Here is a 12,792-nt window from a genome sequence, read left to right on the forward strand (position 1 = left end):
TTGATAAAAGTAGAATAGAAAATACCAATCTTGAGTCGAAGCACCTGTTGCCTGAACTCAAGCTTGGTATTTTGGCTGGTCTCAGCGCACATGCTCTCACAATTAAAATGGGCTGTGTGTACACATTCCTCCACTGTTAAAACCTTTAAATTCACACATAACAGCTTGCATAGTGGTGCCAACATCCGATGTTTGCCATATATGGTATGGTAATAGACCGGTCCCACTGTAACGTCCACAAACCCAGAACTCATCTATCACAGGCTTATTTGCCAAACAAAAACATTGTTTGAAATAACAGGAGACAGATTTAATAGGGTAAGTGGTGCTAGGGTTTATTGGAACAATACAGAGTACCTACGTCAAACATGTGGGCGTCATGCAAGACAAAACAGGTCCGCAAATGTGGTTTACTACCGCTGGTTTATTATGCCATAGGTGTGATAATCAAAAGCATAATCCACTCCTACTGAATCTCTTTAAAACACCCTCCCCACCTTTACAAGAAAATGTTGCAGTTTTGAAACTGCAGTAAAAGTGCAGTAACTGCAGTCGACTGAAGTATTTTGGATAGAGTAATTGCAGAATAACTGCAGTTATACTGCACTGTAACTGCAGTTACACTGCAAAATTACTGTAGTAAAAAAAACAGTGATATTTTGGACGCAGTATTTGCAGCATACTGCAGTTAGACTGCACTTTAACTGCAGTTATACTGCACTTTAACTGCAGTTATACTGCATTGTACTGCAGTTAAACTGCATTCTGACTGCATTCTTTTTTCTTAAGGATACTGGGTAAAGACATCAGTTCAACGTCTAGTTTTGATTTACATTTGGTTGAGTTGTCAAATAATATGAATTCCACATGAAATCAACAAAGCATGTCACCATGTTATTGGATTTAAGTTATAAGTTAGGACGAAATTCCCTTACGCTGATTACTTTTTGCAAATCCAATCGTTTTTCACTTAGATACATTTATTGGTAGGTGGAAACAATGTTGATACAACCAGTTTTTGCCCAGTGGGTCTTTAACACGTTTCCTGAACAGAGTCCCATCCCATCTTCACTTTGTTGCCATCAACAAAGCCCTTCCAAAAAATGATTGCAGTTTTGAAACTAGTCGACTGTGGTATTTTAGACACAGTAATTGCAGAATAATCGCAGTGTTCTGCAGTTGAACTGCAGTTCTACTGCAAAATTACTGCAGTAAAAAAACTTATTTTGAATGCAGTATTTGCAGCATACTGCAGTTATATTGCACTCTAACTGCAATATTTGTTCATGGGGGGGGGGTGTATTTACTACTTACAGGTGGTATGCTGACTCTCTCTGGTGTCATTCACAGTGCTCAATAAGGAACTGTTGGTCTTAACTCTGGAAAAACAAACAGGAGAAAGCCCCCTCCCTGCATGGCAGTGACAGCAGGACTGGGACACTGTTGTCTTCTCCCAGGGGTGAGCAACGCTTGAGTAGCATTGCCAGAGCAGTGTCGAGGGCACCAAGAATGTTGCAGGAAGTGTGTATGTTGTGATATCAAACACTACTATTCCAATCCTTCTCACACAAGCAGAGAAAATGTCCCCATATCTTCATCTCCACGTGAATGTCAGTCTATCACCTCTTTGTCTTTTGGGCAGTCAGTTGAATTAGTGTCTCCTTTGGGCAACTGTTGATCCGTGCAAATGAAGCCTTAACATTTTGACGTATGTGCCTGCCAGGTAGATCACCCGGATGTTTTACTGTGTTCCCTACCATTTGGAACCACTAGGTGGGAAGTAGGACATCAAATAAAAGTTCTTCTTTAGCCATGTGGTGGGTTGATTAGTAGAGTTATGTGCATCACAGATGTTTATTTCACATTTTAGTCATTTAGCAGACACTCTTGTCCAGACTGACTTATAGTACCAAGTGCATCCGTTTTCATACTGGTCCCCCATGGGAATAGAACACACAACCCTGGTGTTGCAAGCACCATGCTCTACCAACTGAGCCAACAAGAACTACTTGAAAATGTTGAATCGGTGTGTACAGGGGTGTGTGGGCTGTGATTTGGCAAAGTGGGTGGGGTTATATCCTGCCTGATTGGCCCCGTCCAGGTGTAACATTGGACGGGGGCACAGTGTCTTGCGACCCCCTCCCTGTCTCAGTCCCCAGTACCTATGCTGCAATAGCCTATGTGCCAGGGGACTATCGTCAGTCTGTCTTCCCTTATCTGATGTACTGTGTGTTCTTAGGCATGCACTCTCTATCAGAGGAGGCTGGTGGGAGGAGCTATAGGAGGACAGGCTCATAGTATTGTTTCCATGTGTTTGGTATCATTCCATTCTCTAATTCCCCTCTATCTCTCCCCTCCCGTAGGACCTGAGACCTAGGACCATGCCTCAGGACTACCTGGCCTGATGACTCCTGGCTGTTCCTGTCCCGTCCACCTGGTCGTACTGATCCAGTTTGTGCTGCGGTTCTGACTGCTGCTGTTGACCCCTGACCTGATTCACCGGCCACTCTCTCATCTCAGAACACCTGGTCATGAAAAGCCAACTGACATTGACTCTCGAGTTGTTTAACTGTTGCCCTCTCTATAGCCACCATGGTTATTATATGACCCTGCTGGTGATCTATGAACATTTGAATTTCTGGAATGAATGGCCACATGTACTCTTAACTCCCCACTCGGCCCAGCCAGAAGAGAACTGCCATCCCCTTTGAGCATGGTTCCTCTCCAGGTTTCTTCCTAGGTTGCTGCCTTCTAGGGAGTTTTTCCTAGCCGTTGTGCTACTTTCTCTTTGGAGATTTGGTCCTGACCAATCTCTCCCTGAAAGGAAATCATTTAACATCTAGAGGGTTTTAAAGTCCTTCCTTCCTTCCTTCCTTCCTTCCTTCCTTCCTTCCTTCCTTCCTTCCTTCCTTCCTTCCTTCCTTGTGAGCCCTGATATGACAGGAATGGATAGACAGACTATCAGTGTGATGGTTAAGCCTATAGTACACATGAATCTATTTCAAAGCTTCGTGTAACTTTTCAGAATTTGTATTCCTCCTATGAAAAATGTCACTTGGTGTGGAAATGTTCTTGTATTACACAAAAATCTTAGGAATTGTCAAATGTTTCATTGAAAAACCACAAGGGGGTCTGATGGGGCAGAAAGTGATGATTATTGGTAGTAGTGTGGCCACGTGGATGACTGAAGGATTAGCGTGACGATGGGGATGGGAGCATTGCTGCGGTTGTGGTTGACGTTGGGCTGACTGTGTGAGAACAATGAAAAACCCCTCTGGAACTACATGATTACAGAGGGAAAAGTAGCTATTGGAACTTTCTCACTGTGAAAATGAAAGAGTTGGACAAACATGTGGAAATACAGTGTCATAAGAGGATGTATTGTACCACAGCTATGCATTTTTATTTCAAGTATAAAAAGCTATAGTTTTTTTTATCATTGATTTGCTGACGGTAAATAAATTAAGTTACACACATCTGTTTGTCGTCCACTTCTACACATCTTTTCATCTGTCCACATCAAAAATAGTATTCACTTGACATTCGCAATATAGTTAAACTGCACTAGAGAGGTATTAGCATAAGACTATACATTTTAACAGACAGCCACAAACCAACTAACATCTCCCACTTTAAAACAGGTCAGTCAGAACACTTCCATTTCACATTCCCTATCATGCGTATTCTGCACTTTCCCCAAGAATACAGAACACAGATACTGTCCCGGTTCATTGCCTTGGCTGCAACTCTTCACTTGGGTTGCCCTTTTCCTTTACATAATCACAGTGCATAGAGACATCAAAAGTCCCTGATTAAAAAGAAAAGAACTAAGAGCTGTCACGTCAGAGGTGTCTGGAGCGGAGCCTCACGGGACGGCTAGAGAGCCTTGTGCCGAGCGTGTGATGTCACAACTCACTGCTGCAGTCCCGGGACTTCTGATGAAGTCACAGTCCACTGAGCTTCAGAGGAATGGACTAACTTCCTTGATAACACACACACACACACACACACACACAAAATTACCCCCAACTCACATTTTTGCTTACCCCTTTCTCCCTCCTTATCCTGTCCTCACCCCCTGAAACACATGATTCCCCCTCACCCCTTTCACATATTCAAGGTGCATTAGAACATAGCAGGACTGGCAACACCACAAGGCACACTCCCTGGCTGGCTATACTGGCAGGGTTATAAAATGGACGGGATTCAGATGAGGCGTTAACAGATCAGTGCTTTGTAAAAGTGACCAAACATGAGGAAATCATAGTTAGCTTAAACCAGGTAAACATACTGTCCTACTGAGGGACAAGTCTGACAGTGAAGACAGACAGACCCACACTCAAGCAGGCGCACGCACACACGCACGCCCACACACACACACACACAGAGTTGGAAGGGTGGGTGTTTTCCCTCAGGCTGGTAGGGTGAGGTTGGTGATGGCAAGTTTGACTCCGAACATGTTCTCCCATTGTGTTCTGACCCAGACCAGCAGGCCCTGCATCAGCTCTGCACTGTCAGAGTGCAACGACCACGTCTTCTCCTCCTTCACTATCTGCACAGGAAACACATACAGACACTCATATGCTCAAATCAAACTTTATTTGCCACATGCGCCAAATACACGGTAAAAAGTGTAGACTTTACCGTGAAATGCTTACTTACAAGCTCTTAACCAACAGTGCAGTTCAAGAAGAAAATATTTACCAAGTAGACTAAAATAAAAAGGAATAATAAAAAGTAACACAATAAGAATAACGAGGCGAAATACAGGGGGCACCGGTACCGAGTCAGTGTGCAGGGGTACAGGCTAGTTGAGGTAATCTATACATGTAGGTGGGGGCGAAGTGACTATGCATAGGTAACAAACAAACAGCGAGTAGCGGCAGTGTACAAGGGGGGGTAAATGTAAATTGTCCGGTGGCGATTTTTATGAATTGTTCAGCAGTCTAATGGCTTGGGGGTAGAAGCTGTTGAGAAGCCTTTTGGTCCAAGACTTGGCGCTCCGGTACCGCTTGCCGTGCAGTAGCAGAGAAACAGTCTATAACTTGGGTGACTGGAGTCTGACAATTTTCTGGGCTTTCCTCTGACACCGCCTATTATATATGTCCTGGATGGCAGGAAGCTTGGCCCCAGTGATGTTCTGGGCTGTTCGCACTACCCTCCGTAGCACCTTACGGTCAGATGCCGAGCAGTTGCCATACCAGGCGGTGATGCAACCGGTCAGGATGCTCTCAATGGTGCAGCTGTAGAACCTTTTGAGGATCTGGGGACCCATGCCAAATCTTTTCAGTCTCCTGAGGGGAAAAAGGTTGTGTCATGCCCTCCTCAAGACTGTCTTGGTATGTTTGGACCATGATAGTTAATTGGTGATGTGGACACCAAGGAACTTGAAACTCTCGACCCACTCCACTACAGCCCCGTCGATGTTGATGGAAGCCTGTTCGGCCCGCCTTTTCCTGTAGTCCACAATCAGCTCCTTTGTCTTGCTCACATTGAGAGAGAGAGGTTGTTGTCCTGGCACCACACTGCCAGTTCTCTGACCTCCTCCCTATAGGCTGTCTCATTGTTGTCGGTGATCAGGCCTACCACTGTTGTGCCGTCAGCAAACATAATGATGTTGTTGGAGTCGTGTTCCCTGTAGCTCAGTTGGTAGAGCATGGTGTTTGCAACACCAGGGTTGTGGGTTCGATTCCCACGGGGGGCCAGCACAGAAAAAAAAAAAATGTATGAAATTGTATGAAATGTATGCATTCACTACTGTAAGTCACTCTGGATAAGAGTGTCTGCTAAATGACTAAAATGTAAAAAAAAAAATGTAAATGTAAATGTGTTTGGCCACGCAGTCGTGGGTGAACAGGGAATACAGGAGGGGACTAAGTACACACCCCTGAGGGGCCCCAGTGTTAAGGATCAGCGTGGCTGACGTGCTGTTTTCCTACTCTTACCACCTGGGGGCAGCCCGTCAGGAAGTCCAGGATCCAGTTGCAGAGGGAGGTGTTTAGTCCCAGAGTCCTTAGCTTAGTAATGAGCTTCATGGGCACTATGGTGTTGAACGCTGAGCTGTAGTCAACGAACAGCACTCACATAGGTGTTCCTTTTGTCCAGGTGAGCCTTTTGTCCAGGTGAGAAAGGGCAGTGTGGAGTGCGATTGAGATTGCGTCATCTGTGGATCTGTTTGGGTGGTATGCGAATTGGACTGGGTCTAAGGTGTCCGGGAGGATGCTGTTGATGTGAGCCATGACCAGCCTTTCAAAGCACTTCATGGCTACCGACGTGAGTGCCACGGGGCGGTAATCATTTAGGCAGGTTACCTTCGCTTCCTTGGGCACAGGGATTATGGTGGTCTGCTTGAAACATGTATACGTATACACACACACCTATATCATGTGGTTTGGTACACGGCAAAGAATGAGTTGCTGACAATGCTGGCAATTTCAAACATTTTGGAAGTGATGGAACAATGCTTGAAAGTGTTGATTGTTTGAGGATAGATTCTGAATGATCTTTTGGACAGCATATAGATTATATTAGAAAAACAACTAACTATAAGCCTGGGTAACAATACAGAGTTTTTCTACTGTATCCATTAGAAATACTGTAGTAAACCATCTGCTGCTTCCTATCCTAGACTATGGTGACATCTTTCAAATCACAACAAAGACCTTACTTTGAGAATTCGATGTCATAATCTTTGCAGATTCATTCTTGTATGCCATTATAAGACATCATTGCACAATGTCTGAATCACTAAATGGACCGTCACTCCCAAACAGAAGACAACTGCATTGGAACCAATTTCTTTTTAAATGGATCAACTTAAAACATGTTTTGTCGTGTTGTGTATATTTATTAAAAGGAACACCCAATTGACAAATCATTTACCTATAGAAATCAGGACATTAAAATCACACATTGAATTTAAGAAAGCCCTTTTTCAAATGTTAAGATCAAACTGTTTTTTTTAACTAATAGAAACATCACCATGGGACGACATTTGTAAATATGTACACTACCGGTCGAAAGCACCTACTCATTCAAGGGTTTTTCTTTATTTTTACTATTTTCTACATTGTAGAATAATACTGAAGACTCAAAACTATGAAATAACACATATGGAATCATGTAGTAACCAAAAAAAGTGTTAAACAAATCTAAATATATTTTACATTTGAGTTTCTTTAACCTCTTTTGGGTATGTGGGACGTGACCGTCCCACCTGCGGGACATACTATTCAACAGCCAGTAAAATAGCAGGGCGCCAAATAAAAAAAAAAATATATAATAATCTCATAATTAACATTTCTCAAACATACAACTATTATATCCCATTTTAAAAGATAAGATTCTCGTTAATCCAACCACATTGTCCGATTTCAAAAAGGCTTTACGGCGAAAGCATAGCATTAGATTATGTTAGGACATCACCTTGACAAGAAAAACCACACAGCCATTTTCCAAGCAAGGAGAGGCGTCACAAAAAACAGAAATACCGCTAAAATTAATCACTAACCTTTGATGATCTTCATCAGATGGCACTCATAGGACTTCATGTTACACAATACATGTATGTTCTGCTCGATAAAGTTCATATTTATATCCAAAAACCCCATTTTACATTGGCGTGTATAATGTTCAGAAATGTTTTGCCTCCCAAAACTTCCGGTGAATGAGCACATCAATTTACAGAAATACTCATCATAAACGTTAATAAAATATTAAAACTGTTATTCAAAGAATTATAGATACACCTCTCCTTAATGCAACCGCTGTGTCAGATTTCAAAAAAACTTTACAGCGAAAGCACACTTTGCAATAATCTGAGTACAGCGTTCAGACACGAAACCAAACCCGCCATTTTGTGGAGTCAATAAAACTCAGAAATAATATTATAAATATTCACTTACCTTTGATGATCTTCATCAGAATGCACTCCCAGGAATCCCAGGTCCACAATAAATGTTTGTTTTGTTCGATAAAGTCCATAATTTATGTCCAAATACCTCCTTTTTGTTCACGCGTTCAGTCCACTACTCCAAATGCAGGAAACGCACAGAAATGTCACGACGAAAAGTCTAAAAAAGTTCTATTTACGTTCATAGAAATATGTCAAACAATGTATAGCATCAATCTTTAGGATGTTTTTAACATAATATTCCAACTGGACAATTCTAATGTCTTCAGAAAAGAAAAGGAACACAGCTCACACTCACGTGAGCGCGCACCTCTGAGCTCATGTCATTTCCTCACTCATCTGACTCCAGGCCCTCTCGTTCGCTCAATATTCACAGTAGAAGAATGAAACAACGTTCTAAAGACTGTTGACATCTAGTGGGAGCCTTAGGAAGTGCAAAATGAACCCTAAGTCATTGTGTAGGCAATAGGCAATCACTTGAAAGAACTACAACCCTCAGATTTCCCACTTCCTGGTTGGATTTTTCTCAGGTTTTTGCCTGCCATATGAGTTCTGTTATACTCACAGACATCATTCAAACAGTTTTAGAAACTTCAGAGTGTTTTCTATCCAAATTATATGCATATCCTACCTTCTGAGCCTGAGTAGCAGGCAGTTTAATTTGGGCACGCCTTTCATCCAGACGTCAAAATACTGCCCCCTACCCTAGAAAAGTTAAAGTAGCCACCCTTTGCGTGAATCAGGCCTTCATGGTCGATTCGCTACAAACAAACCACTACTAAAGGACACCAATAATAAGAAACACGAGCAATGGATATTAGACCGGTGGAAATCTTTTGCCCAAATTTAAGATTTTTGGTTCCAACTGCCGTGTCTTTGTGAGACGCAGGGTAGGTGAACGGATGATCTCGGCATGTGTGGTTCCCACCGTGAAGCATGGAGGAGGTGGTGTGATGGTGCTTTGCAGGTGATACTGTTGGTGATTTTAGAATTCAAGGCACATTTAACCAGCCTTCCTAGCACAGCGATACACCATCTCATCTGGTTTGAGCTTAGTGGGACTATCATTTGTTTTTCAACAGGACAATGACCCAACACACCTCCAGGCTGTGTAAGGGCTATTTGACCAAGAAGGAGAGTGATGGAGATCTGCATCAGATGACCTGGCCTCCACAATCACCCAACAACCCAATTGAGATGGTTTGGATGAGTTGGACCGCAGAGCGAAGGAAAAGCAGCCAACAGGTGCTCAGCATATGTGGGAACTCCTTCAAGACGGTTGGAAAAGCATTCCAGGTGAAGCTGGTTGAGAGAATGCCAAGAGTGTGCAAAGCTGTCATCAAGGCCTTGTCATCTGATGCAGATCTCCATCACTAGCTACTTTGAAGAATCTCAAATATAAAATATATTTTGATTTGTTTAACACTTTTTTGGTTACTACATGATTCCATATGTGTTATTTCATAGTTTTGAAATACAATGTAGAAAATTGTAAAAATAAAGAAACCCTTGAATGAGTAGGTGTGTCCAAACCTTTGACTGGTACTGTACATATGACCTCAATTACCTGGACTAACCTGTACCCCGCACATTGACACAGTACCGAAACCCCCTGTATATAGCCTTGTTATTGTTATTTTATTGTGTTACACATTTTTTATTTATTTTTATACTTTAGTTTATTTAGTAAATATTTTCTTAACTCTTATAACTGCCTTGTTGGTTAAGGGCTTGTAAGTAAGCATTTCACGGTTGGATTTGGCGCAAGTGACAAATAAAATTAGATTTCATTGTTGTTAGACAGTAGTAGCCACATTCTTCTTCTTACTAAGTATTGTTCGTTTGTTAGTTGTTTTTATCTGGACACTCTTGAAAACAAGATGGTGCATCTCAAGAGATTTCATCCTGAAAAATGTCTAATAAATATACAAGTGTGTGCCCAGCTTTGCTCATGATAGCATTTAGCTTATCCAGCTTACCCCTGACAACTTGGAAGAAGCCCTTCCTAATCTAAGACCAATCACATGCCTCTTTCCTCCCTCAGTCTCACCTCATCGTAAAGCTTGATGTCCATTCTGCACGGGTCAGACGTCCATAGATGGACAGAGCTGACACAGCTGATTGGCTGAGTCTCCTGAACAGTGACATGCCCACTGCAGGGTTCCCCATTCTCATTGGCTGACGGGTGGGGCAAGCTCTTGCTCCATTGGTGGTCTTCGTTGAGCAGGTACAGGGTTTCCCGGGTGGCCAGCACTGTCAGAGGGGTCACACTGTCTTCTGGCAGAGAGAACAAATACAACACACAGAAAATATGCATTTGGATAAATGTTTAAAACACCCCCCCTGTACAGATTATAATCATATACTTGCATCTAAATAGTTTGGCTTGTATTGTATTGATCTAACCGGGGGCCTTATGGCACGTCTCAAAGTGTTTTACCGTCTGGTTAACAGACACGGGGAGAGCCATATCAGTGGGACATCGGTACCATGGTGAGATAAGACAAAGAGCTCTCATCTCCCTAGCACCCCCACCGGGAAACAGCTGCCTCTCTCTCCCCCTCTCTGTGTTGATCTACTCCATTAAACCAGGAAGGAACTGTCCAGCTTTGATCAGTCGACAATCACCAGGGGTATAGGGTGATAAATAAGAGTCCTGCAACACTGGATCTGACTAGACTATTTTTTTATTTCACTAGGTAGGCCAGTTGAGAACAAGTTCTCATTTACAACTGCGACCTGGTCAAGATAAAGCAAAGCAGTGCGACACAAACAACACAGAGTTACACATGGGATAAACAATCGTACAGTCAATAACGCAATAGAAAAATCTGTATACAGTGTGTGCAAATGAAGTAAGGAGGTAAGGCAATAAATAGGCCAATAGTGGCGAAGTAATTACAATTTAGCAATTTACACGAGTGATATGTGCAGATGAGGATGTACAAGTAGAAATACTGGTGTGCAACTGAGCAGAAAAACAAAAACAAATATGGGGATGAGGTAGGTAGTTTGTTGGATGGGCTATTTACAGATGGGCTGTGTACAGCTGCAGCGATCAGTAAGCTGCTCTGACAGCTGACGCTTAAAGTTAGACTACAGTGATCTCCTACAGGGAGAGAGATTCATGTAACACTGGGTCTGACTAGACTACAGTGATCTCCTACAGGGAGAGACAGTGGGAGGACTGGGTAGGGAGTGATATACGTAATAGTCCTCCCTCACTCCCCACATCAGTCCAATGAAGTCCAGGGATATAAAGTGGCCGGACTCAAATGGGTAGACACTTTCCTATTCTATTCCTCATCCTCCTGGTGTTTAAACCCAGTTTAAAACTAATCCTCCATCCTCCTGATGTTTTAACCCAGTTTAAAACTAATCCTCCATCCTCCTGATGTTTAAACCCAGTTTAAAACCCTTCTATTCCTCATCCTCCTGATGTTTAAACCCAGTTTAAAACCCTTCTATTCCTCTAACCTCCTGGTGTTTAAACCCAGTTTAAAACCCTTCTATTCCTCATCCTCCTGATGTTTAAACCCAGTTTAAAACGAATTCTCCATCCTCCTGATGTCCTCCTGATGTTTAAACCCAGTTTAAAACTCTTCAGCAGAGGCAGGTCAGTGCATGTTACAATTACAGAAGTTAACATTATTTTCACCTGCACAGCCCATAGCCTGCAGCCATGCTTGGCTACGGATGCAAAGTCTGCACCCACAGGCAGGGAGAGACACACAGATACACTCAATTACACAGAGAAACATTAACATTTACGCATTGCACGTACATACATAAATACACTTAACAAAAATATAAATGCATAATGAATACAATTTCAATGATTTTACTGAGTTACAGTTCATATAAGGGAATCAGTCAATTGAAATAAATTCATTAGGCCCTTATCTATGGATTTCACATGACTGGGCAGGGGCGCAGGCATGTGTGGGCCTGGGAGGGCATAGGCCCACCCACTGGGGGCTTTATTACAGAAAGAAATACTCCTCAGTTTCATCAGCTGTCCGGGTGGCTGGTCTCAGACGATCCCCAGTTGAAGAAGCCAGATGTGGAGGTCCTGGGCTGGCATGGTTACACGTGGTCTGCGGTTGTGAGGCCGGTTGGATGTACTGCCAAATTCTCTAAAACGACGTTGGAGGCGGTTTATGGTACAAAAATTAACATTAAATTCTCCTGCAACAGCTCTGTTGGACATTCCTGCAGTCAGTATGCCAATTGCACACTCCCTCAAAACATGAGACATCTGTGGCATTGTGTTGTGTGACAAAACTGCACATTTTTAGAAGTGGCCTTTTATTGTCCCTACCACAAGTTGCACATGTGTAATGAGCATGCTACTTCTTAGGGCTAGGTGTCCCGCTAACGGGACAACTTCCGGTGAAACTGGAGGGCGCGCAATTCAAATAAATAATCATAAAAATTATGGATATTAAACATTTAGGTACATACAAGTGTCTTATATTGGTTAAACGCTTAAATTCTTGTTACTCTAACTGCACAGTCCGATTTACAGTAGCCATTACAGCAAAAGCATGCCATGCCATTGTTTGAGGAAGGCGCCCCACATCAAAATGTGTTTCCACCGGCGCAGGTTTCATAAATTCACAAATAGCGATTAAATATTCACTTACTTTTTGAAAATCTTCCTCTAATTTGTCATCCAAAGGGTCCCAGCTATAACATGTAGTGTCATTTTGTTAGATAAAATCCTTCTTTATATCCCAAAAAGTCTGTTTAGTTGGTGCCACCGATTTGAGTAATCCACTCGTTCAACATGAAGAGAAAGGAATTCGAAAATCTCAAAATACGTTTCTATATACTCCTCAGATACCCTAAAATATAATCAAACTAATATTTCTTAGGGA

General features: G+C 42.5%; 1 protein-coding gene across 3 annotated transcripts in view; it reads right to left on the reverse strand.

The window, feature by feature from the left end:
• Positions 1-3,377: 3,377 nt before the first annotated feature.
• LOC115196325 (serine/threonine-protein kinase 11-interacting protein) overlaps positions 3,378-12,792 on the reverse strand; it is a 44,988-nt gene continuing 35,573 nt past the window's right edge. For all 3 annotated transcript variants that reach the window (XM_029757049.1, XM_029757050.1, XM_029757051.1), the window contains exons 25-26: positions 9,963-10,189; positions 3,378-4,552 (exon numbers count right to left, since the gene is read on the reverse strand). In XM_029757049.1, coding sequence (XP_029612909.1) covers positions 4,412-4,552; positions 9,963-10,189 — 368 coding nt within the window. In that variant the 3' untranslated portion in view covers positions 3,378-4,411. The remainder of the gene's footprint in view (positions 4,553-9,962; positions 10,190-12,792) is intronic.

This window comes from Salmo trutta, chromosome 6, assembly GCF_901001165.1.
Source record: "Salmo trutta chromosome 6, fSalTru1.1, whole genome shotgun sequence".
NCBI lineage: Eukaryota > Metazoa > Chordata > Actinopteri > Salmoniformes > Salmonidae > Salmo > Salmo trutta.